Raw genomic sequence first — 26,666 nt, 5'->3', positions numbered from 1 at the left:
AAAAGATGTGATTTGTGCTCGGGCTCATATATTGATAAACGTTTATTGGGAATGTTGTCCCAAATCCTATTTTTTCCGCGCCTAAATTTCAAATTATCCTTTCAGAATGTTTAAATAATACATCTTATGCTTAATTCCTTCGGTAAAGACACGATTTCCTACACAGGAAGCACTCATACAACGCCTTATCACAACAGAGTCTTCTCTGTGCTTTACTTTTGAAATTGTGTGTTTGGGGTCCAAGGCGGTATTTGCCCTATGACATACCTTAATTGGTCCATATGACCAAAACAGGTTAAATTTGTATTCATTGCTTTCATTGGCAGCCTGTTTTGGTCATATGAACCAATTAAATGCTCATAAAGAAGCTATAATAGAAACAGGCTATAAGACATTAATTGCGGTACACGCAAAACCGGAAAGCCAATGTTCCGATGCACAGTAGTACCAATTATATGGGAAAGTGGAATAAACAAGTTTCTGTACATTTTTCAGCAGAGGGTTTTAGTGAGTTAAAAATAAATAAAAAATAATCATATAATTGGAAGTTCGCAAAAAAAAACTTAATATCCTCTTGGACATGATTTTTGGAACATTCGGGCCATTATCGGGAGATGAGAACAAAATTATAACGTTGTGGCGTTCAATTACCACTTACCACTGATCTATCTGAAAGTCGTGAATCTTTAAAGAGAAAAATAATTTTACACTTAAACTAAATTTAGTATTTAACCCTCTTTTTCAATATATCTAAATAAAAACTATATAGTTCTTGTACATACATATGTAATTATTTGTATATTTAGTCTGTAAGGATTTTTGTAATCTATAGACTTAAGAAATAAATAAATAAGAAATACTGCTAAATTAACCTTAGTGCGTGAAGTGTATGAAAGAATGGTCCTAAATATTGGGACATTTCTGGGCCGATTCCTCAGGAAGTGAGGCTTACGATGTGCAAATTTTGCTGGTATGTGTAGGTAACTCTAATAGCAACATGTGTGGAAATATTTACACAAAAAAATATTAATCCCCATTATTATAAGTCTTCTTTTGTTATAGTTTGGATTTTCCGAACAGATTTATAGCGTTCCGGTTAAGTGGAAGTTAAAAGTGATCATTAAATTTCGCGGAGGACATTCTTGGCATTAACTTTTAATGTGAAAATTCAATTTTTAATGCCTCCAAATTGATTTTACGTTTTCAAATCCATCAGATAGTAAAGAAAAGAAATAATATTGTCCCTAAGTCTGGAAACTTATAACCCATTGCCCATAAAGCTTTAAATAATTTAAATATTCAATTTTTGTAAATGTATAAGAGTATTATTTTTATTGAATACTACTATATTTATAGACTAATCGTATATAGACACATGTTTATATGTGTCAAACTCCGTAAAGAACGAAATTAACTACAAATTAAAAAAGGATATCTAGATAGAATTAATTTTTTACGAATTTGAATACAACCTATGCATGTATATTGATAATTCTCGATGTTGGTCATAGAAAAAACCCTCAAAGTGGATTAATTAAATAATATAATTCAAATACATTTTTTTTCTCATTTCAGTCGCTATATAAAGACAAACAATCAATTTCCCTGAATGTAAAAATTGCTTTCAGCTTGTTTTCATAATTGTATAATTTCGATAAATTCCGAATATTGCTTATATATTTAAATTTAGATATATCCAAACTGGAATGGCTACTAGGATAAAATGAAAATCTTTTAAAGATTAATAAGCATTGGAAGCTATCTGAATATAGTAAATATACGAATGTGTACGCCCTTGGCGGCGTTATTGTCTTCGTTTAAAAACCAGACTACTTTTCAATAAAAATTGAAACAAATAGGGGCAACATTAAAATTAACTTAAATACAAACTAAAGGAACAATCCAAGAGTCTATCGAAAGAACGAATTAAAGATCCAATTCGGGGTCTCTTAAACCATCTGAATGCATATTGCGACCGGAAAGTTCCAACATGACACGATCTTCGAGGTTTTTGTCCAATATGGAACGTTTATTGGTGCCCTAGAAATAAAGAGAAATGAAGGACAGTTGGTAAGTTTTGTGGCAAAAATGTTTATCGATTTTTTTTCTACTTACATCTCCTTCTTCATCACTGTCATCACCCTGTTTGGGTTCATCACCAATTCCCCAAACTTCTAGATTTCTTATTCGAAAATCTTTACGCTTACTCAATTGATTGTAGTCTTTAAATGTGGTACAGCTTTCTGAACTTTGGCCAATTCCATATTCGCAATCTAACCAAAGACCCCAATAGCCGAATTGACCACCCATACCCTGGAAAAGAAGAAATGAAATGTTATGAACAAACAAAAACAACATAAAGAGATGTTACTTTTTTATGGACACACAAAAAATACGAGGAAATTGAAGCAATACAAGTTTTTGGAGCAAAAAGAAAAATAACTTATTTGCCTTGGCAGATGGCTTTCTTCTACTGAGATAAATGTGGTGGTCTCCGAGTACGGCATTGAATGCTATTTAGCCCTGTCTGATAGGCCCGTTGATCTAGTGGTTCTCGTTTTGACCTATCTCTCTAAATCGTGAAGACAGGGACATCACGGCGATAATCCCCATATATAAACATAGGGCCACCACTGTTCCAAACATATGTGGGGTCTAAAACAGGGATGGCCACCAACAACAACTTTCCTATGCCCGCGGGCATACGAAACACACGTTCACTATAAACACATTCGTTAGGTTGATGAATTGTTTACGTTTCCACTCACACTAGCGCATGTTATAATCCGCAAATGTGTGTTTTTGGTCATACCTGGTCAAAAACCATAAAGTCTAAGTGTACCTAACCTAACTTACCAAACCATTGGGCATTGTCTGCTGACCCAAATTCAAATATTGATAATGATCATTATAACTGGTGGTATTAAAGCAACGCATGGCAGGACTCAAAGTAAATAACATGGCACTATCATCACCTGAAAAGAAATTTGAAAAATTATTAAAAATTCCCTATAAATAAAAAATATTTTTTTTTTTCTTACCAATAAAATTGGGACCCAATGTCCACGAATGTGGTGCATAGCCGGCAAAAATATAATGATCCTCATCCTCAACTACCAATAGTGTTGGTCCTCTTTTCAGCAATTTTCCCAACATTGTGGAAAAACTTTCGCCCATTATTTTGGAGGAAAACAAAAAACGCCATTTATGTTGTAAATCCACCGGCACGTTGCTATTGACGAATATAACATGGGGTATATCCAAAATGGGAGTGTAATTGGTGCCAAAGGGTAGACCTACATTTCAAAGAAAACATTAAAGCAATAGCAAGGTCGTAAAGTCTTTAACTCCACCTACCTTCTTGAACTGGCAATATTTGACTGCTAGGAGGATTACCCAATTTACTTATCTTGCCATTACCAGCATATCCATAAAGATAAGAAAAGACGCTACGCCATATAATCAAAAAGGTGGGATTGACTTGTAACCATTTTTCCAAATCATCTGTTGATGCCGTGGAATCGGTGTCCATTTTGCACAGATGCCTTACTAAGCCCTTGGCAAAGCACTGGGCCGAACGATCATTGCAGTGATAACCAAATTTATGCCATGAATCAAATGCTGGGGTATTTTGCGTTTTCAATATGTGCAAATAGCTGAGCAATAATGAGGTGATGTACTATAAAGAGAATTCCATTAATATCCAAGGTTAATATCTGCGACTGATGTATGTAACTCTGAAGGGGAAACATACCATTTCAAGTTTTTTCAAATCAACATCCTCTGTAGATCTATTTCCCAATGAGGTTTGTATAAAATGTATTTGTTCATCAATAGTACCTCTTTCCACAATATAATAGGGTTCTGCATACTTGTGAAATGCTATGGTCCCAATGTGCTGTGAATGATGATGTGTCGACACCCTTTGGGGCGATGATTGAGGCGTTTGTGTAAAGAGGAAATTTGCTATAAATTGCGCTAGACTTTTATCAATTATTGATGACCATGATTCCTGAAAAATAATAATAATAATGTATACCTTTAATATTGCTTGGATTTTACAAGTATACAGAATGGATATTAGTTTATTACAAACGATAAAAACTAGAAGCCACGAAAAACTCGACAAATTTGAAATATAATCAAATACTTCCTCTGTCATATGTTCTTGTTCTAAAGTTGGGCATTCATTTCCAGCAAACGTATTCATAGTAAATTACCCAAACAACTAGCATTCAAATGCCATCAACTAACTATTTAGACGGCCTGAAATAACCACAATAGTTGTTAATTATTCAATAAATGTTTATTAACTAATTGTAGTAAGCACTTGCTGTTTGTTTATTCCCTCATTCATTCTTCTTTATAAAACTGCATATACTGTCAACGTTTCATAATACCTGTTATCTTGCGAACCAGACCAGCAGTAGGTAGATATTCACTAGTCATCTTAAACCTGCCAGGGAAAAACATATCTATCAACGAACAACAAATCATAGTTGCCCACAAAAAAAGAATAACAAAAGAGATTTGAAATGTGCGAACATTAGGAAGTACCGAGGTACTTTGAGCACGAGACACTTTGATATATTGATAAAGATAGCGATTATGGACTGGATTTAAACATTTTTTCCATTTATGCAATCAAAGACCTGTTAATACCTGACAGCACCTGAAGTTATTACGGATACCTGTAGGTGTCATGGAGTTACACCGCCTGCTATCATACCACCTTAAAGAGTCTAGTTAACAACGTACATATTAGGCTTGTGTTGCGGAAAAGTGTAATTTTTTGTTTCGTTCCACCCCACTGTATGCTCTATCAACAACAAGCCCATAACTTTAGCGGAAAAAAAGCATTGTGCACATCAATCAGCAAACAAACAACAAAAAAGAAATAACAATCAAACCAACGAACACATATGTATGAGTGATTCCCACTTATACCTACAATAACAATACATATAAGGAAAGGAGTCTTATGACATGACTGAGTTATTACGGAATTGTTACTGTCTCGTCTGACCAAGCATTTTTTTGTTTATCAACACTTCATTCATGTATCCGATTACAACGCACACATAATTCAAAACAAAAAATGTAAACCTTTCTCTTTGCTTACCACCAATTTATTTTCTGTTATTTTTTCTGTATTTCCGCCGTTAGCCAGACGAAAGGAAACTTCCAAAATTTTCAACTCCTCGCTAGTAAATGCGTTATCACCTCTACCTTTTTTAGTCTGTTGATTACCCATGTTAAAAAATACGAAAAATACTATACGTTTATTCGCAAAAAATATATCCGTTTAATGCCCGAGCCAGCCGATATTGAATTGATGTAAATAAAAATAATTGTAATTGTTGCCGTATTTTGTAATTAATGACAACAAACAAACAATATGGTAACACAACCAGCTGTTCTCTAAAATCAAAAATGATGGTTAACCCATGGTATAATAAGAAAGGTATGGCAGAGCTCACAGGTGATTACAATTTTTTTTCTATTGGTGACCGATTTGTGTCAAACCCATTTCGATATGTATTCTTTTTAATGTCCAAATTATGACAAGTTTCACTTTCATAAAACAAAAGACTAAAGAACATGGAATAGAGAAAAAGTATACATTTTCTAAAAATCAGACATTTCATGGAATTTTTATGCTTTTCCCACTTGATGTGAAACAAGTCTCCCCTTGTCTCTCAAGTTTTGGCTATTTAATGCTAAGTTTACATTTATGAAATCCACTCGATTTCAACTGTCAATTCCATAGCTCAAACGTCAAATGAAATCTCATCTGGATTTCATTTGACGTTTCATCTCAGTGAATAAAAATAAATAAATGCCGAAGTTCCAGTTTATATTCCCAATATAATGTTCTCCTGAATTTTCATGCATTCATCACTATGTGGTGTCTTAATCTCCAGCACAAAGAATCCCAGTAAAAAAGTTTGGAAGTAGTGCAATGCAGAGTTATGATTTCAATACATCTTTCGATGCAGTCCACACGGAGTTATGAAAAATGCACTCCGCTCGATACATTTTAGAAGCACTCGCTTATAGATCCCTAGCCAAACAAGCCAATTTTTTTATCCCTACAGTCGCAGTCTTTTTTTTTTTTTTTTTTTTTTTTTTTGAACACAAGAAAGAGTCTAAAATTATAAGATTATAAGAATTTGTTAAAAAAAATAAAGAAATACAAACTAAAGATACGAACATTGCTGTAATTCACGAGACGCAAATTATTTTTGAAGTGGAGTTAGAGTTTTTTTGGAAATCTGAACTGGAGTTGGAGGAAAAATGAAAAACCATTTGGATGATGAAGCAATATCAATTTCGATGTCAGGAAAAGCAGAGTAGAGGAAGTAAACTTAGTTACGATCAATTTTAATGGAGAGTTTTTATAATTTGTGTTAATGTAATAAAGTTAATATTCTTGTTTTACTCGAATGAGCAATGTATTTTATTTATTTTGGGATATTTGCAATGGCTTGCATCTTATAACATCTTTAGACTGCATTTAAATTCAATCCAAAACACTACATCAAAGGCTGTGATTTACATCGAAAATGAAGTGCATCCTAGATGTGTGCAGTAGAAGCAAAATGGAGTGCATCCTAGCTGCGCGCTCTCTTGTAAAATTCATAGGTGCATTCATAGGAAAAGATGTACTACAGCGGCAATTGTTCTAGTGATTTAACTGCATCCGCGGATGCAAACTTTTTGCTGGGATACTACTATTCCACATACTCTGGCTTAATTTTAAAGGATTAGGAAGTCCTTGCCGTGGTGCAATGGTAAGCACACCTGTATGCCACATTTCTGTGTATTTGTTTAGGTACGCGTCTAGACACAGCGGTAAGAATGAAGTGTCACGCGCTGACTTCCAATACTTTTCTTATCTACAAACTCACCAACAGTTACCGTGTGTAGCAATCCAATGGCGGCCAATTTTATGCACCGGGTTGATTCTGAGGAATCTTCGACCAGGGGCCGGTACCTCTACAATTATGTTTTCGTGTATTTTTTCACAATGGGAGCGGCAATTTATCTTTGGTCTGGCAGTACGGCATTCACATTATATCTCTGTACTAGCAACCATATCAGTGTGAATGATATCCAAGCCTGCCTGATAGGCTCGTTGGTCTAGAGGTTCTACCGTTGGACCTCTCTCTCTGCAGATCTTAAAGATCTATCCTGATGTGCATTGGTTAGGGAAGCCTGTCCATTAAATCCTGACAGAGATGCTAACGGCGATAACACCCAAGCAGATACTGCATCAACAACATTATGTTGTGCTGATGCACCGGTAAAACCTTCGTCTCCTCATGAAGATGGTCCACTGGTGTCACGAGGAGGCACCCTGTTGCCGTTCTCAACATTTGCATACCAAGCTGGCGTCGCATAGCTTACCGCAAACCTGCCTATTGCGTTGTAAGAGGTCAGCACCCCAAGTGCTGACGGCTAGCGATTTGAGGACTTTGTTCCTACTTCTGATCTTATCGCAAATAGCTGTGGTTTGCGCGGCGACTTAAACATGCTATCGAACGTTACACTGAATATTTTGGGGTAGTTAGTGGTCGGAATCAGTGCACCAATATGATCAGTTGGAGCCTCATTTAAGCCGCCCAAGTGATGAACAGAGTGAGAGTGGAAAGAAATACAAAACCGAACAGATCCATAATCGCCCGTGCTTCATCTCTATCCCGGCACGGACCAAAAGATAAATTGACGCCCCCATTGTGAAAAAATACACGAAAACATAATTGTAGAAATAACGGCCCCTGGTCGAAGATTCCTCAGAATCAATCCGGTGCATAAAATCGGCCGCCGTTCGATTGCTACACACGGTAACTGTTGGTGAATTTGTAGATAAGAAAAGTATTGGAAGTCAGAGCATGACACTTCCTTCTTATCGCTGGGTCTAGACGCGTATCTAAACAAATACACAGAAATGTGGCATACATGGGCTGGATTCTTGTTCTATGAAAATTTTAAATGAAACATATTTCCTTTATAATTTTTTTCATTTGACAGTTTTCTCCTTTATAAAAGTTTTCATTTCACATTTTCATAGAAACAGAATTGAGCCCCAGGTGTGCTTACCATTGCACCACGCCAAGGACTTCCTAAACCTTAAAAAAAACGGAGTGTATCCTCAAAATTATTATTAAAATAAAAATTAAAATTATATATTGTCTTTATCAGAAACCTACCTGTAAAAACACCGGCCAGATTAAACTCAACTTTTGCCATTTTTGTCATATGCCGCACATTTGTACGCCCATATTTTAGCAACCACCACAATGTGGCAACATTAGGTGTATTATCGACAGTCCGGCACTGTTTGTGATAATTTTTGACATTTCATTGTAACAAAAACATATTTATTTTATTTAGCAGAGAAAAAGTGTGAAAAAATACAACAATTGGCAAAATAAAAATATGTTTATGCCAAAGTAATACGGACACCATGAATATAAGACCCAGATGTCGGGAATGGCTGCCTTTGAGCACACAGCAATTGCGTTTAAGGAATTTAACAGCCGTACAAGCGATTAACATTGAATGCAATCAAGTAGATTGTTGTAGCTGTAGTCCCTCCTCCTCGTCGTTATCCCCAACAGAAACACCAACCAATGTTGCTGCGTACTGTGCTTGCCCAGAAACCTTAGTGTATTTTACGTTACACGATCATCCGGAAAATGAGGCGTTCTATGAAAGTGAAAAACTACCATTGCGTTTATATTTACCTGTAAAATGGGCGGAGATTCATTGTCTGTCGATGATCAAATCCAATGCTAATTGTGTTTGCATTAAGGTCTGGGTAAAGATTAAGAAAACGGCGACGACAGCAACACAAGGCAAAGCAAATAATGGGGAAACTGTGGAGAACAATAGTAAGCCAGACATTAAGGAACCCATTAGGTTGGTTAGACAAGGTGCCTTTAGAAGAAAGTAAATAACAAATGTTTTTTTCTTTTTATTATAATAGTGCCTTATCGCTGGAATTTGTCAAATCCAGGAGACAGAATATACCTCCCGATAAGTTGCTTTTCACATGGGGCGTTTTCTTTTCTGGACTCATTCCTTTGTCACAAAATAGTGAAGCAAAACTGAACAAGAATACCCTGATTTTCCAAATGAATGACGAACTATTTGCGTCACCAGAAAATTTCACCACGGAAAATCTTAGAGAACAATTGGCCTTAAACTATGAACGTTACTCGGCCAGCGTGCCAAAGTGTAGCATACCCACTCCCGACGAATTTACCATAAATTCTCCACATGTTAGTCGTAGCTCCAGCCCCACATCAGTGGATTGGCAACGGGACCTACTGCGTATGTCTCGTACACGTTATGCCCAGTTGAACTGTGTGCGTTCTGAAGTCAGAACAAGTTATGACTTAGTCAAGCTACTGAGATTACAACAATTACAACGGCTGCGACTACAAACACAACGAGAATGTGTAGAATTGACTGCTGAAATAAAACGCTTGAGTCTCAGATGCATTACCAAAGAACAGCTATTACGTAAGCCTAGAACAACATCGTTAAGTTCATCATCGGTCGGTTCGGGAACTGGCTCACATTACCATTCCATGGGACGTACTTTAAGTCTCTTATTGGCGGAACAGCAAACTATTGATCCTCATCAATTGTTGCTAGCCCAGCAGTTGCAACAACAACTGGAATCATTAAAGTCCAGACAAAGACTATTACAAAGTGCTCGTGATACATTTTCTAAACGCATTACCTACTTAAGGCAACAATTGACATCGGCAATAGCAACGCGCCAACAACTGGAATCATGGCTAGAGACTCGTAAACAAAACCTAAGCAAAGAAAAAGCTGAACTGGAAGAATTGAGTATGCAACAATTGGAAAGAAGACAGCGAAAACGTTCGGTTACGCAAAATGTAGAACGTCGTATGTCTTCGCTGTGTATAGAATTAAGAGAAATCTATCCGATATGTGAGAGTAGCCGTGGCGTGTATACGATTTGTGGTGTTCCTTTTCCTTCGGTTGAAGGTTATGTATACGATTCCAATAATCCCAATAGTGTGTATATATCAGAGAATATAACACCTATGGCCATAAGTGCTTCATTGGGTTATGTAGCACATTTAGTAGAAATGATATCGGTTATTATAAATCGTCCTTTAAGGTACGTAGAAATTGACTTTAAATGTTATACAAAAATTAATTGGTTTTAATTACCTTAGAAATCCTATTATATATGAGGGATCTCGCACACGCATAAAGGACATTATTAAAGATATTCCATCTTATACATTAAGAGAGTAAGTAATTGGATATTATTATTTTCATATTATTTGTGACATAAATATGTTTTGTTTACTTTCAGATATCCCTTATATAGCCGTTCATCAATACCAACAAAAGCTATGAAATATGCTATAAATTTATTGAATCAAAATATAGCTCAATTAAGTTATGAAATAACTGGCAAACGCTGTGACATACGCTGTACCATTGGCAATATTTTACACATTTTCGAAATGTTTGTTGAAATCGAACAAAATAAACGGGAAATACGTTCCACTATACGAACGTTGCCGCAAAAACGTTTGACCATTAACGACAATGCAAACGAATTGGATGGTCCAACTAATCACCATAATGATCACCCCTACATTCACACTTCTATCAATAATGGCAAAGATTTGTCGTCATTATCGAAATCGCATTCATCTGTAGATATGAATCATATGCAGCCACCTACCATAACCATGCATCGCCATCATCATAATTTGACAGATTTTCCATTAACAGTAGAAAATTTGCGCTTATCTAGCCACTTGAATTCCCAGCCTATTGATATAGAAAAGCAAAGGAATTTAATGCAAAATAATCAACAAAGGTAATAAATGATAACAAATTCTAGAAAAACAAAAAACAAATTGAAATTACTTTTTTTTTAGAATTTGCCGTTCGGCTGGATCCTACACAGACAGTGAAGATGAACACGAATGCCATTCATCGAAGGCAAAGGCTTTTTCAAATTCAGACTCCAACATAACACTGCAACATCAAAGTGGTCATATTTGAAGTTAATCTTTTTGTGATATTCTATATTTTATATGTTTTGTTTTATTTTTTTTTCTCTTTCGACTACTGCCCCCGCACCTTAATTTCTTCCTCCTCTTTTCATTTACATAATAATATATCATATGCTTAATTATAAAAGCTTTGTTAGCTTTTTCTGTTCTTAAGATGCAAACAAAACAACAAACAAAAGTAACTTTGTAATATATATCTTCTTATATTGTATTTTAATCCCATAACTAAATAACTTGTAATAACTTGATTGTATTTATAGCAAATTTATGGTATTAAAAAATGAACTTTCAAAACGACACACAAATCGTTTAATGATTTCCTTTTACTTTGGAGAATAGGTAGATAATTTGAAAGGTGTGTAGAACTTAAAAGTCGTATCAGGGCGGACTAAAATAATTGCTATATTTAACTCAAGATTGCATGAATGCGAAGTTTGAAACCAATACATGTAAGCAGTAAGTATGGCTTGTTGATCATTGTTGACCTGGCTTAAGCCACATATGGCTTACAACATTGCTGATATGCCGCGTTACTCTTGCTACAGAAATGAGGGGGTGGTGTGGCCTTGTATATAGCGAAGCATATTAAACACAAAGTAGTTTTGCTAGTGTAAATGAAGGTATTGTTGAAGCTATTGTTGTTGAGGTTGATTTAAATGGAAATAAGTTCGAAGTTGGCACTGTTTACCTGTCTCATGGTGATTTTAGTGCTTTTGAGTCCGATTTGTCAGATTTAGTGGTTAGATATGAGAATGTTATATTGATGGGAGATTTCAATAACAATCTATATGATCTTCGTAAATCGCGTAGTGTTAGGTCAATATGTGCCAACATGAATCTTTCTGTGGTACATAATTCTATACCAACTCACTTCGATATTTTCCATAAATCAACTTCTTTAATTGATTATTTTTTCATGTCAATGCCTAGTTTGGTATATTTCTCTAGTCAATTTCAGCGCCCTGGAATATCCCATCATTCTTTTATATTCATTTCGTTGGATCTTGATTTCAATGTTGTTCCGCAGTATTATGAGCACACTGACTACTCTGCGGTGACACCTGAAACTTTGGAAAGTGCTTTGGAGAACTGTGATTTTTCTAGTCTTTAGAATACGAATGATGTTGATAAGCAATTAAGTGATTTATACATGAACTTATATGGGATGCATAGTTGTTTTCCTGGGCGCAGAAGGCGGCGTTTGAATGCTCGTACGGATAATTGGTTCAAATCTCCTGAAATTAAATATTCACTTTCGCTCAGAGATTTGTCCTGGAGGGCATATCTACATCAGAGCTCCGATTTGCTCGTTTTTACTCGCGAGTGAGAGTACTCGAAGAGTGCGTTCAAAAAGTCAGATTTGCTCGTTTTGCCTCGAGAGTGGGAGTACTCGAAGAGTGCGAGTTTTAAAAGATGTTTACTCTCCACTCTTTTGTTTAATTTGGGAGCACTCGCGAGTACTCGGGGTTAAAAAATAAGAGTGGGAGTGAAAATACTCGAAATAGAGTACGAGTTTACACGAAGAGTAAAATCGAGCAAAAATGAATTGATATATTTTTGGCAACACTTTTGTATAGTGTTGGTGGGAACCTTATGGGTGGCAAGTTTAGCGTGGGCAAGTTGAGGGGGGGGGGATTTGAAACTTGCTCACCTCAACTTCCCCACCCCTCAATCATTGTATCATGGGTTTTGATAGGCTTGACCATCCATCATTTGCTTGTATTTAAATTACGCCATCATTTTGGATTTTCCTTAGAATCGTGTTTTCTAATTGCATCGTATCTCGCTGGTAGATATCAATTGACCTGTTCCCGTAGTTTATAAAGTGGTAAAAGTCGTAAACGATTTTCATATAAATTTTGTGTACGGGAACGCAAAATGTGTAAAAGCGGTAAAAATTGTAAAAACTTTTTAGTTCTGGAACAGAGCTAATATGTTTATGCTGGAGGTAGTCATTCGGGTTTATTGCCAGTCTTCAGTGGTGTGCCCCAAGGGTCCGTTCTTGGGCCCTTATTGTTCTTCCCAAAATTGTCTTCCTTTTGCCTTCACTGATTACTGACATTGAGTTGTTGTTTAAGTGTGATGCCGCTTTCCCTGATATGTATAGCTGCTAGGTCTGATATTATTGTTAGATATAACAACACACATTTGTGAATCTATAAAATACCTTGGAAGATCTTGGAGCATTTCGTTTTAAATTACTCATGGTTTTTGCCTAATTATATTGTTATTTTTGCCCATTTATTACTCATATTTTCATTACAACGACGGTAATCGTTTACTAGGCGTTTACACCAGATACTTTGTCTTCAAATACAACTCTGTTTCTTTCGCACACATTCCTCTTTCGACATCATGATACAATAAGAAGGTAGCATTATCAGCCCAGCTGATGGTAACATAATGTGTCAATTGCATTGAATTTATGTCAAATTTTGACATCTTATGTTACCAAAAACGGCAGTTGCTGCTACCTTCTTATTGTCTCATGGGTACAATTCATGGTACAATTATTACAGGTAAAAGCAAGTGTTGTTGTACAACAATCGAAGCAACAACCACACAGAAATTTGTTGTTGTAAGTAATACTAGTGTCAATTTCATTTTTGAAAATTGTAAACAAAAATATAAAATATCAATATGCTTTGAAGTCTCATAAATATTGGTTTAATGAAATACAAATATATGTAAATTTAATAAATGAATTAAAAAATAATTAATAAACTAACATTAATAATAATTCCGAGTGTTACTTTTCTTCAAAAATGTTGACAGTGGTAAGTACCACTGCATCTAAATATCCAGAATTACTAATAATTCATGGTTAATTTCAGATGGGGCACATTGAATCACAATTTTCAATTAACTAAATCCAAACATATTATGTATATGCGAAGAAAAGATGAAATCCACGATTCAGAATGAAATTTATCAAAATTAGTGAATAAACACTTCTAGAAACAAATCAAGAAAGCCGATGGTGAAGCAGTACGGCAGAAAACTACATACCTGCTGTAATAGGAAATGCAGCCGATGTTGCCAGGATAAGAGGTAGTTTACACTATCTATCAATGTCATATGACACGAAATAAAAACATTCCATATTTACTCACGGAGGCAATGTGGAGATCTAGTTTTTTACATTTTTGCTGGTGTGGACGCAAAGAGTCAATGGCGTAAGGAAATTCTCCAATATTACGCATATTAGCGAATATATAACGATGGAAAATTTCATGTCATATGACATTTACATATAGTGTAAACTACCCCTAAGCAAACATCTCTATTTCTGACTCCCTTGTACGGCATAAACAAATGAAACATCTCAATTCGATATATAAAATATATTTGGTTCTATGTATGTACAAATGTTTTAAATAAAATCAGTGTGTTTGGATATTATCCCCAAAAATTGTTGGCTGAAGTTCATAGATGCAAAATGGGTTCACTATTTTCATTCTACAGGTGTAACGAAAGGAGAGTTTCAACGTGCCTTATAGTAAGTTCGGATTTACGAAATCTGAACGTGGGTTTATCTTCTGTTTATTCCATCCCTTGACGTTTTGTGTAGCTAAAAACAACAACCACATAGGACTGGTTTCGTGATGCCAACCACAGCAATACTTGAGACGAAACTGCTGTTCTGGTAACTCTTCCTTAGCAAGAGGGGCCTACTAGGGATATTTTGAACAAATCTGCTTCGTCATAACCAAAAAACACGACTGATGTTCCATAATAGAAGTTTAAACATACTCTGCCATTGTCTTATTCAGTATAATTCACAGTGCATCCAATATATTGAGATTTCATTCATAATGTTTTCCATCAGATCCTTGTCTGCAATGAGATATTTTTAAGAGCATAAATACCCACTTGACCCTAAATAAATATAGCACTGACCTGTATCCGCCTTGCCCGACACACCATTTTACACGGCCTTTTGTTCTCTTACACCATCCTTACAGATTGCTAAACTATTCGAAACTATTCGTTGCATCCTGTGGATCTATTTATTCGAAGTTCGCACGTACATATTACTCGTGAAGTCTATAACTTCAAAAATATGTGTTTATCAGAAAGTAAGAAAAATAAATATTAATTGACAATTGTCGAAAAGAAGAACTTCATATTGTATTTGACACTAGTATTACGGGTGAACCTAATCAGCTGGGACTTGCTTTTACCTGTATTATTGTACCATGATTGACGAAAGAAAAAGAAATGTTTTAAAATCATCTGAAAATTTGCAACGCAGAATGATTCTTAAGACATGTAACCTCTGGGAAGTCATATATAATATGCCGGATGACGTATTTTACTCCCATTTTAGGATGAATATTAGCACTTTTGAGGTGTATATGGGTATCATGTACAGTTATTTTATTGTTTTTTATTTATTTTTTACTTGTTTAACAGAATTTAAAACTGTCAATTCCTTTGCGTATACATCAAATTAAATCTCATCTGAAATCGATTGGATTTCATTTCACGTTTAAGCAATGGAATTGACAGTTGAAATCGAGTGGATTTCGTAAATGTATACCTAGCATAATCCCGGTCCACATTAAGGCCTCTACACATACGGAGCGTTGAGGGTTGCATTACAACAACCACATGAAAACTTCAAGAACAAACTTGGCATCAATTACACATTTTTCGTATGTGCAGCGGCCTTTACTGAGAGCAAGTGAGTGTAATGGCCCCGGCACATACGGTCCGTTGTGAGTCGCGTCATGCGTTAAAAACAACAACTACATGAAAAATGTGTAAGTGATGGCGAGTTTGTTCTTGAATTTCTCATGTGGTTGCTGTAACGCGACGCTCAACGCGCCGTATGTGCAGCGGCCTTAAATAAAGCATTGAAATGTATGCTCACTTTTGTTATTTTTCTTCAGAAACGATCGGATCGACTTTTCTGATTCATCTAATTAAAAGGATATCGTTCATTCGTTCCAAGACTTTTACCAGAACTTCTACGCAAGGTCATTTTGTAAGGACATTGTTATTGTATCATTTTATCATATTAAAAATTCAACCGTTGTTTTCATAAGTCGATGGTCAGACTAGCAAGGTTTCTTGAAACCAATTTCGGTAAAGTTTCTTTTGTCGATGGTCAGACTAGCAAGGTTTCTTGAAACCAATTTCGTTAAAATTTCTTTTCAAGTTTCGTTAGTGTCCACACATGTTAACGTGAAATTTAAGATTTTTTCGTGTCCTCTTTATTTTACCATTCGCGTTTGTTATGTTTCTCATACCAATAAAAACAAAACAAACATAAATAAACTAAAAACAGCACAAAATAATTGACATTTATAATTAAATTAATATTAATACATAGTTAAATTTTCACTATTTCATTAATTTAATGTTTTTATTAAATCTTTTTATGCTTGCTTTGTTGTTAGTGTTTGCTTGAGAAAATAAAAATGAAAGAAAATGGAAGAAAAAATCTTGCAACGAACAACAAGAAGAGGCAACACAACAAACACAGAAAACCATGTACATGGGTTTCACTACTTCATACCCCTCGCCTATAAACTTGACGTCGCCATGTTGAAATCGTGCTAGTCTGACCATCGACTTTCAAGTTTCGTTAGTGTCCACACACGTTAACGTGAAATTTAAGATTTTTGCGTGTCCTCTTTATTTTACCATTCGCGTTTGTTGTGTTTCTCATACCAATAAAGACATAAATAAACCAAAAAAAAAAACAACATAAAATAATTAACATTAATAACTAAATTAATATTAATAGTTAAATTTTCACTATTTCATTAATTAAATGTTTTTATTAAATCTTTTTATGTTTGTTTTGTTGTTAACGTTTGCTTGAGAAAATAAAAATGAAAGAAAATGGAAGAAAAAATCTTGCAACGAAAAACAAGAAGAGGCAACATAACAAACACAGAAAACCATGTACATGGGTTTCACTACTTCATACCCCTCGCCTATAAACTTGACGTCGCCATGTTGAAATCGTGCTAGTCTGACCATCGACTAAGTATAATATGCTGTTTATATTAGAGCTTTTTGCAGGGTTAACCTTCTTTATGAGGATTTGTTTGAAATATAAGCAATAGAATTGACATTTAAAACCCAGTCGGTTTGTTAAATCCGGTTATATATAAACGGTGTATTAGCCGGTAAAATACTCCTCTTGGCTTCGTCGTCTAATGATCAGCTGATTATCAATATTTTTGTCGGCATTATGCTTCACAGCTCATTCTCACCCTGTCAGTTTTGTTTTGGTTAGTCAGTTTTTTGGTTAATCTCTTTTGCCTTCTTATTTGTGTCGTTCAATGAGCTCTTATTCACCCAAGTGAACCAATGTACAAAAAATTGTTGAATTGTGTTAAACGAACGAAAGTTAAGTTTGCAAATTAACGAATTATTTATTAACTTGAAAAATGCAAATAAAAGCCCTAATACGTTTGTGTGATTATAATATTGGAAGGAATGTACGTTATATGAGTCATGTGGCCAACAACACTGCAGCCACTTCCCATGTTACAACACCACCACCTCACCCAATGACAAAAGATGTTGTGGAAACAACCAAATCAAAATTGAAAATGCGCGGATGGCAAATACACAGTTATGGAGATGTTGATGAATTGCAATTTTCCGACAAATTAAAAATGCCACAAATACGCCAAGCCGATCAATGCTTGGTTAAGGTTCTAGCCACTTCCATCAATCCAATTGACGTTGCAATGTTGAGTAAGAATGTGTAAATAGTTGTACGTTTTGTAGTCATTTTTAAATTTAAAACTCTTTGCAGATGGTTATGGCTCCAAGGTATTGAATGCAATGCGTTGTCAGGGTAATTCCATTGAATTTCCCTTGACGCTCGGAAGAGAATTCTGTGGCATTCTTGTACAGAAAGGCATGAATGTTAAGGATGACGTACATTTACCATTGGGTCAAAGAGTATGGGGTGTTGTACCCGTCCAAACACCACAAGGAGCACATGCTGAATATGTAGCCGTTCCAAAACATTGCGTAAGATTATAGTTGTGTATTAGAAAGTCTTTGTGTGACAAAGCAAATATTCAAACGATCTTTATATGGCGCCATTATGCAAGAGGATATAAAAGACCAAATATGGACAGAGAAGACTCCGCAATTTCCAATCTGATATGAATGATGTTCATTCTCCAAACCATAATTCTCAGTCTGAAACACCGAGTAGATAGTCTATCGATAATATGCTATTTTTTGATTGCAGACAGACCTTTGAGTATATGTACGTGCATGGGCGTAGCCAAGAGTAGCTAGGGAGGGGCAGCTACCCCCCTAGATCGTACAAAACTGTTCATTTGTGGGTAAAAAATTATAAATATTACGAAAAACAAGCATTTGAGGTTGTAGAGGAGGAGTTGGGCCGTTCGTCGTTTTAGTTTTTTTTAACGAGCAGATTAGACTTTTTTCCTTTTATCAGCAATATAATAAAGATTTTATACCTCTCATTCCCACAGATTTCAGCCGCTCCGCAAGATCTCAACCACGAAGAAGCCGCATCTGTCTTATACGCAGGCTTAACAGCTTGGTCGGGTATTTATTTAACAGCAAATTTGGGTGGTATTTGTGGCACCTTAACAGCCAATGGTGCAAATTGCAACAATAAACGTATCCTAATTTTGGGTGGTTCCGGTAGTGTGGGTTCATTGGCCATACAAATGTTAAAGGCACAGGGTGCGCAAATTGTCTCAACCTGTAGTGAAAATGCCCGTGAATTGGTACAAAATTTAGGAGCTGAGATTGTTGTGGATTATCACAATCCTGTAGAAATGGATACACTGCGTCAATATGCTCCCTATGATATTGTGCTCGATTGCAGTGGTCAAGGACCAAGTGGAGCAGAGCAACTTAATTTTAAATATCAACAATATGTTACATTTTCATCACCACTATTGAAAAATATTGATAATTCTGGTTTGGCATTGGGTTTGCTGAAGAATGTCACCAATCTGGTGGAGACAAATGTCAAATCGTTAACACAACAAAAAGGCTTAGTTAAATGGGGTTTCTTTAGTCCAGCACCACAGGGTATTGCCCATCTAAAACAATTGGTGGAAAAGAAAAAGGTAAGGTTTTGAGAGTGAATTAAATCTGTTGTAATACGAAAAACGTCTTTCTTTTTAGCTCCTACCCTTAGTTGAGAAAACATATAAAATGGAACAAATGCCTGAAGCTTTTCAGCGAGTTAAAGATGGCCATTTACGTGGCAAAATTGTTGTTAATATGAATTGAATACATTTTATATATGTACATATTTAATGTTTTTAGTTCGCTTCGAGTTACTTAATATTTTTAATACTTATTAGAAATCATGTGATATATTGAGTTGTAATCAATAAAAAAATAATAATTCTGCATGGTGTGTTGTGCATTGCAAGGTAAATGAAAAAATCGAAAATAATTTATGTTAATTTTAGTTAATCAAATTCAATACACAAATTGTTGACTGTTTCAAAACTAAAAGTTATGAGGCAATTTGAAATCATTTACGCATGTAATTGATTTATAAATATATATGTATTCAAAAATCAGCACATTTTTGCCTTAGTTAATCATAATTGAAAATGTTTGTCATTCGCCAAACAAATTCTAGTATTAAGAAGCTGATGTATGTCATGTTAGTGGATAAAGGACATACAAGTGCGTTACATTTAGCGTATGATACGTCATTAGGAGCAGAAGCAATATGAAAATTTCAATGAATGCATGGACGCGGTGCGCCTGATTTAACTTTTAATGAATGGAGCTTACATCTCTGAAGTTTTTGCGGATTCTGAAACTACAAGGTTCATATATGAGAAAAATAAAGAATATCGCCGGAGGGCTTTTTGAATAAATCATAGTCAAAGTTCACATTATTTTTTTTTAGGTTTTCACGATTTTGCTTGGAAATCGCAAGTCCTATGGAAATGGAATTTGAAGGTCAATCAAGCAAGGCATTTTTTTTTAGATTTGGGAACAAGTAAAATTCACTGGGAGCTAAATCAGGAGAATAAGGTGGGTGGTCAAGCAACTCGTACTTTAATTCGTTGATTTTAGCCATTGTTAAAACACTCTTGTGCGCTGGTGCGTTGTCTTGATGAAAAATTATTTTTTTGTGTTGTAAGCCAGGATGTTTTTCTCGAATTTGTACATTTAATTGATCCAAAAGGTTGCAATAGTACTCTGAATTTATTGTTTTACCCTTTTGCAGATAGTCAATCAATAAAATACCTTTGAAGTCCCAAAAAACCGTTGACATAACCTTACCAGCCGATTGAATTGTTTTTGCCTTCTTTGGGGCACTTCCTCCAGCTTCAGTCCATTGTTTGGATTGCTCTTTTGTCTCTGGGGTATAGTGGTGGATCCATGCCTCATCAACAGTTATGAAACGACGCTTAAAATCCATTTTATTTCGCTTAAAACGATCCAAACAAGCTTGAGAAATGTTCATTCTTATGCGTTTTTGATCGACTGTTAACAAATGCGGCACCCGGCACCCATCTTCCAGAAAGCTTTTTCATCTGTAGTTTTTCATGCAAAATTAAATGGACTCGATCATTTGAGATGCCCATGATATTAGCAATTTTACGCACTTTTATTCGTTGATCATTTAATACATCATGCACTTTGGCTACAATTTCTGTTGTTGTTGCTGTTTTTGGACGTCCACTACGTGGTTCATCTTCAATGCTTGTACGACCACGTTTAAATTCAGCAACCCAATTTTTTACTGTTGCATATGAGGAGCCCTTTCCCCTAACAAATTCACAATATCATTATGAATTTCTTGTCCCGATAAACCTTTTTTATATAAATATTTAATGACAGCACGCATTTCTAATTTTTCCATTGTAAAAAAATTGCGGATGCGTCTTTTTTGAACACCTGGGGGGTTACTCCCTATTGCGATGCGTAAGGAAAATAAATGCGTCTCTATTGCGTTTTCGTATCTCCTTTCAAAAGTATTTTTGTTCCTTTTTCCTTTCTGATACCGCCACAATATGTAGTACAAAAGCCAATAAAAGCTCTGTTCCTTTACGTTCAAGAATCTTCAAGTTTTACCACTTTTTACTCGAAAAGCGTTCATTTACTTCAGACGCAATACAATTCATATGGGAGCAGTTTACAACTTTTACTACTTTTGCCGGTTTTACCATTTTCAGAAGTTAGTCCCAATTTACATTGGGCGAGTTTACTTGCGGCAATTGTCATTTTGTAGGAGAGAGAGGTGAGGCATATGGTAACCCTTTGCCTCTCAGTACCCTCTCTCACCTACAAACTGACAATTGCCGCAAGTAAACTCGCCTAATGTAAATTGGGACTAAAGGAACAGAACAATCAAAATCGTGCGTTAATAGCACGGTTACACTACAGTTTTTTGCCGGGTTAACCCACTTCATGAGGATTTATTGCTTAATCTGGTCAAATCTGACCAGATTTGCCATACAAAAATTAAATCCGCTCACGACTGGGTTTATTTTAAATCCGGCACAAATCCACCAAAAATGCAGTGTTGTATTCGGTATTTGTGCAAAAAAATCCAACTCTACTCAAAAAGTACCAAAAGTTGCAACTGTTTTTGCAACAGAGTTTGTCGTGTTTTACACGTTTACGATTGGTCACATGAGATTTTATGGAGTTAATAAATCTAAAGTTATTTGAAAATTATTAATTATTTATTTTTTTACATTAGACACTTTTTTAACAAAAAGTACGCTTGATACCATGATACAAAAATGTATCCCTGTGTGTAAAATATACCAATATGAGCAAAGAGGGGACGATATCTCATACGAGAAATTGTAAAAGTGTAAAACACTACTTTATTAGTTATTTTGTATGTATACGTAAACAAACATCAGCTGACAGTTTATATCCTCGAAAAGCTAAGTGTAACCAGCAAAGATTAACCCACTGGATCTATTAAACCCAGTGGGTTAACCTTCAATAGTGTAACCAGGGTATAACGCAAATATCTTGCGTTAACAAAATACTAAACGCATCGCAATACAGAGTAACCCTCCTGTTTCTATATGAAGGAGTTGCCAGATCGAAACAAAATTTAACATGTGTTCATAACAGAGATGGAAGTTTCCAAAACACTTAACTTTTTTCTGTTGCTACCGCGCTTTTTGTGCTAGGCGAACTGCCCTCGTAGAACAAATCGTCGTATGAAGTCTAAAACTCACTTTACACTTGCACCCAAAACAATTATTTGAGTAAAATACGACATTTATTGGACAAATATTCTATGGACTTGACAACTTAAATTACACGTGTTTTAAGCATTGTACACACCATGGTACAATAATCTAGAAGGTATGTAGGTCAGGTTCAAAAAAATTGTGAAAAACAAGTCCTGGGTGTGTTTGCTTATTCTGTCACAATTGCTATAAATTAATATGCAACAGGTTGTACCGCTTATTTGATTTGTTGTGCTTGGTTTACATTTACGAAATCTACTCGATTTCAACTGTCAATTCCATTGCTTAAACGTGAAATGAAATCCAATGGATTTCAGATGAGTTTTCATTTGACGTATACGCAAAGGAATTGACAGTTGAAATCGAGTGGACTTCGTAAATGTAAACCAAGCATTGGATCGTTAACTAAAAACGTTTAAAATAAATGGGAGGCCAAAGTTTTCTTTACAGAATCAGGTTCTGTATATATTCAAAAGTTTGTTTCATAACAATGTTGGTAAATTCCAGTTCAATAAATGTTGTAATAACAATTTGAATTTCGACTGAATATTAATATGTTTAAAATATTTTGTCATATTTTTTAAAACAATACCTATGTGTACAAATTGTCAGTCTGTTCCAGAACTGTTTTTTCCGATAACATAAAGAAAAAATTGTATCGTGTTAAAAAATAGTAGCTTCTTGCAGGTTCTGGAACAAAGCATGTGTATAATGATTTGAAAGAGTTAAAGGCCTGCGTACATAAGCTGCCTTGCCTGCTTACCTTGCTTACTTCTGATAAAAGAATAAAAAAGAAAAGGGCAACCCAGTTCGAAATTTCCTCGGCCTTCTTTATTCTTTTATTTTTATTATGTCAAAAATGAAGCAGGAAAGCAAGGCAATCAGGCAGAGTAGCTTATGTACGCAGGCCTTAAGGGCTCGACACATAAGCCGCTCGGCTTTCTTACATAATTCATTTCTGGTAAAGGAATAAAGAAATGTCAGAACCACATTTCAATTAGGTGGAACTTAGTCTTTGGTCTTTTACCAGAAATGAATTAAGCAAGAAAGCCGAGCGGCTTATGTACCCAGGCCTTTAAGGCCTGCCTTGCTTTGCAAACTAAGGCATATTTATATAAGGTAGAAGTGGCAATCAGCTGTATTCCTACTGTTTTTGTTTTTGTTTTCAAAATGTAATAGGGTCTAATCATGAAATTCGAAAGCCGAGCGGCTTATGTACCCAGGCCTTTAAGGCCTGTGTACATAAGCTGCCTTGCCTGATTGCCTTGCTTTCCTGCTTCATTCCTGACATAATAAAAGCTGTGTTCCTTTACTTACCTGAGGTTACCATTTTTATCTTTTTAACCTGCAAAGCGTTCCTTAACCCCGAAAAGTGGCAAAACTGGAAGCAATTTTTAAGAGAGTGAGAGTGGAGAGAGAGCGAAAATTGCTTTCTCTTCTACCACAGGCTACCATCAAAATTTCTGCAGGTAAAAAATGGCAGAACTGTTTTTTCGACTTTTGTTTGACGATTATTTCACAATGAAGAAGAAAATGGACGAAAAACAGAAGAAAAAGTCGAACGCTGACAAAACTAAATTAAAAACTGTGAAATAAAAGAAGAAAATTGATGTTTTATGTTTCTTTTTGATATTGCTACCAGATCTACCATTTTTCCGTTCCTTTACTTTTCTGGTAAAAATGTTCATGAGAGAGCAATTTTGATACTTTTCTCTTTTACCACCCTTACCATTAAAAAAGTAAAGGAACAAAGCTAAAAATAAAAGAATAAAGAAGGCCAAACTAATTTCGAACTGGGTTGCCCTTTTCTTTTTTATTTTTTTTATCAGAAGCAAGCAAAGTACGCAGGCAAAGCAGCTTATGTACTCACCACTTTAAGGCCTGCCTCGCTTGCCTTGCTTTGCAAACCAAGGCATATTTATATAAGGTAGAAGTGACAATCAGCTGTATTCTTACTTTTTTGTAAATTTGGCTTTCAAAATGTAAAAGTAGACCCATGAAATTTGAAACTGCGAAATTGGTTACCATAAAATACTGCTTTTCATCCTAAACGTGTAATAAAAATTACCTACGAGAGTTCTGAATGCGTTATATTTACATTTTGATTCAAATTTGTTCTATTTTAGAGGATTTTCAAAATGTATTTATGTTTTCCTGAAAAAAACTTTTGAAAAGGCCCAACTATCCAATATTTTCTATGACAATTAATTTTCAATAACAACAATGTTGTTTTTGTAAATTTGTTAGTTGTTGCAATTCATGCATATACCTTATATAAATTTGCCTTGAAGCAAACCAATAGAAAAAAATTTAGTTAGGCGGCCATCAGACCATCTGCTTTTTCACATGTACGTTGTCACTTTGGGTATACTAATATACAGAACAGCTGATGTCATAAGGTCTGTTCCTTTACTTTAAAAAATGGTAACAGTGGCAAAAATGGTAAAAGTGGTGAACTGCTATCATATAAATCGTATGCTTGTTAAAGTAAAGGAACGCTTTGCAGGTTAAAAATGGTAAGAAATGGTAACCTCAGGCAGGTAAAGGAACAGAGCTATACATGTGAAAAAGCAGATGGTCTGATGACGGCCTTAGTTGTTTGCTATGGCCTACCTTGTAATGACCAACAAAACTGACAGTCACCGAGATCTATTCCGTTAATATATACAAAGTGTAGCTGAATAATTATGGCTATTCTACACGATATGTGTTTTTAACTGTTTTACATATGTTTTGTCACTTTTGGTATACATAATATATACACAAAGTAACAACACATATGTAAAAAACATATCGTGTAGAATAGCCATTACTTTCGTAATATCTAAATATTAGTCCATATCATGGTACAAATACACAGGTAGCCGCATCGGCAATTGTTGGTAACATAAATGGCCTGTTCCCGTACTTTATAAAGTGGTAAAAGTCGTAAAAATTGTAAAAGTCGTAAACGATTTTCATATAAATTTTGTGTACGGGAACGCAAAATGTGTAAAAGTGGTAAAAATTGTAAAAACTTTTTAGTTCTGGAACAGAGCTAAAGTGTCAAAATTTGACATCAATTCAGTGCAGTTGACAAATTAGCTTCGTTCCAGTACTTTTTCAGTGGCAAAAATAGCAAAAGAGAAAACTGCCGAATTTGCTCTCAGAACAAATACTTTTTCAAAAAGAACAGGAACGGAAAATATAGTAATGTTCATAAGTATGTCAAGAACGAAAAATGGCAAACGACACATGAAAAATAAAAAAAATGTATGTTTGTATGTTTGCAATGAATAGTAATTTCAAATCAAATGATGCAAGTCATTTGCTGGTCATTTTCAATCAATTTTCCAAATTTAGAACGCCATTGGGACAACAAAAATCATAAGAAATTATGTTTTTACAAAAGCATCAAACACAACATCATCCCCTTCGACCAATTTGGCGTAGGCTAATCAATATACATATGTACATATCTCCATATTATGTGGAAAATAAAAAACATGATAATAATTCCTTAAAAGATTTATTGTTCGGGTACTTATTTAATCACTTCATTATGTTTTTGGTCCACAATAATATCGACTGACCTATGTATGTATATCAAGCAAATAAAATAAAATCAGCTAGTCTTATCCTTTCCATTCTGTGGTGTTGAAGGAAGGTAACATATGGCTTTCGGGGAAAACAACTTTTGGGATTTCGTATGCCAAGCATTTGTTCCACCGAGGATATTCTTTTATCAGAAGTTAAATTTTGAAGGGCTTGAACAATACAAATCAAGTTGTTGTGGCGTAAACCTGTACAGAAGATGATTCCATCTGCGAAATTTGATAACTCCCTGTACCAACTTGCGATGCCATTCATGCATTGGCCATTGCAGTAGTCGATCTGTAAGATTGAAATTGTTAAAAAATATGAGATTTGATGACATTTTATATTTCAATACCACGTATTTTCATTTAACGATTCAGCAGTTACCAGCGAGATGAATTAATTTAATGTTGGCTGCATAATTTCAATTTAATTTGCTTTCAAATTATTTTTATTGATGTTTTGGTTCAGACTTTTTATTTCTTTCAAAAAATGTCAAATATTCCTTTTGACAAATTTCCAATTTTTACACAACCAAATTTGTGTAGTAGAAAATAGTAGAAGAGAAAGCCATTTGGAGCTATTTTTGTTTAAAGAGAACAGCAACTTTTGCCAGTTTTTGTAGTACAGGAACGCATTTTTATCAAAAAATTGTAAAACTAGTACTAAATAGTACTATTTTGCAGGTTCTGGAACACAGCTATTATGTTACCATCAGCTGGCATGATAATGCTACCTGTATTATTGTACCATGGTCCATATCTATATTAGGCATTTTTCCTTGCGGCAATTGTCAGTTTGA

The 26,666-nt window shown here is 35.0% G+C and overlaps 3 protein-coding genes and 2 long non-coding RNA genes across 8 annotated transcripts; 2 read left to right on the top strand and 3 right to left on the bottom strand.

The window, feature by feature from the left end:
• Nucleotides 1–1,303: 1,303 nt before the first annotated feature.
• Nucleotides 1,304–5,378, bottom strand: LOC141395505 (MTOR-associated protein MEAK7). Of its 3 annotated transcripts, XM_073971497.1 has the most exons (8): nt 4,335–4,402; nt 4,221–4,266; nt 3,755–4,012; nt 3,358–3,679; nt 3,042–3,296; nt 2,857–2,975; nt 2,116–2,313; nt 1,304–2,040 (listed from the first exon to the last, which is right to left on the bottom strand). In XM_073971497.1, the coding sequence occupies exons 2-8, from the start codon at nt 4,233–4,235 to the stop codon at nt 1,927–1,929; spliced, it is 1,281 nt and encodes a 426-aa protein (XP_073827598.1). In that variant the 5' UTR covers nt 4,236–4,266; nt 4,335–4,402; the 3' UTR covers nt 1,304–1,926. The 3 variants fall into 3 exon arrangements, with proteins under 3 accessions (XP_073827598.1, XP_073827596.1, XP_073827597.1); XM_073971495.1 differs by lacking the exons at nt 4,221–4,266; nt 4,335–4,402 and adding an exon at nt 5,123–5,378; XM_073971496.1 differs by having other exon boundaries at nt 4,221–4,368.
• Nucleotides 5,379–8,313: 2,935 nt separating this feature from the next.
• Uvrag (UV-resistance associated gene) lies at nt 8,314–11,380 on the top strand. The gene is made up of 5 exons (XM_073971492.1): nt 8,314–8,925; nt 8,993–10,165; nt 10,224–10,301; nt 10,367–10,882; nt 10,944–11,380. The coding sequence occupies exons 1-5, from the start codon at nt 8,471–8,473 to the stop codon at nt 11,068–11,070; spliced, it is 2,349 nt and encodes a 782-aa protein (XP_073827593.1). The 5' UTR covers nt 8,314–8,470; the 3' UTR covers nt 11,071–11,380.
• On the bottom strand, nt 11,265–13,386 carry LOC141395503 (uncharacterized). Its single transcript, XR_012410651.1, has 2 exons — nt 13,249–13,386; nt 11,265–13,197 (listed from the first exon to the last, which is right to left on the bottom strand). It is a non-coding gene; the product is annotated as an uncharacterized lncRNA (long non-coding RNA).
• A 1,024-nt stretch (nt 13,387–14,410) lies between these two features.
• Nucleotides 14,411–17,214, bottom strand: LOC141395510 (uncharacterized). 2 transcript variants are annotated; one of them, XR_012410652.1, is made up of 3 exons: nt 15,958–17,214; nt 14,982–15,134; nt 14,411–14,918 (listed from the first exon to the last, which is right to left on the bottom strand). It is a non-coding gene; the product is annotated as an uncharacterized lncRNA (long non-coding RNA). The 2 variants fall into 2 exon arrangements; XR_012410653.1 differs by having other exon boundaries at nt 16,310–17,214.
• Nucleotides 17,215–17,322: 108 nt separating this feature from the next.
• LOC141395507 (NAD(P)H oxidoreductase RTN4IP1, mitochondrial) lies at nt 17,323–19,457 on the top strand. Its single transcript, XM_073971503.1, has 4 exons — nt 17,323–17,801; nt 17,863–18,083; nt 18,560–19,168; nt 19,227–19,457. Exons 1-4 carry the CDS (start codon nt 17,489–17,491, stop codon nt 19,332–19,334), a joined length of 1,251 nt encoding a protein of 416 aa, XP_073827604.1. The 5' UTR covers nt 17,323–17,488; the 3' UTR covers nt 19,335–19,457.
• Nucleotides 19,458–26,666: the final 7,209 nt, after the last annotated feature.

This window comes from Musca autumnalis, unplaced genomic scaffold (genome assembly GCF_047663935.1).
Source record: "Musca autumnalis isolate F117 unplaced genomic scaffold, ASM4766393v1 scaffold_2, whole genome shotgun sequence".
Taxonomy (NCBI): domain Eukaryota; kingdom Metazoa; phylum Arthropoda; class Insecta; order Diptera; family Muscidae; genus Musca; species Musca autumnalis.
This window is presented reverse-complemented; position numbering and strand designations above follow the sequence as displayed.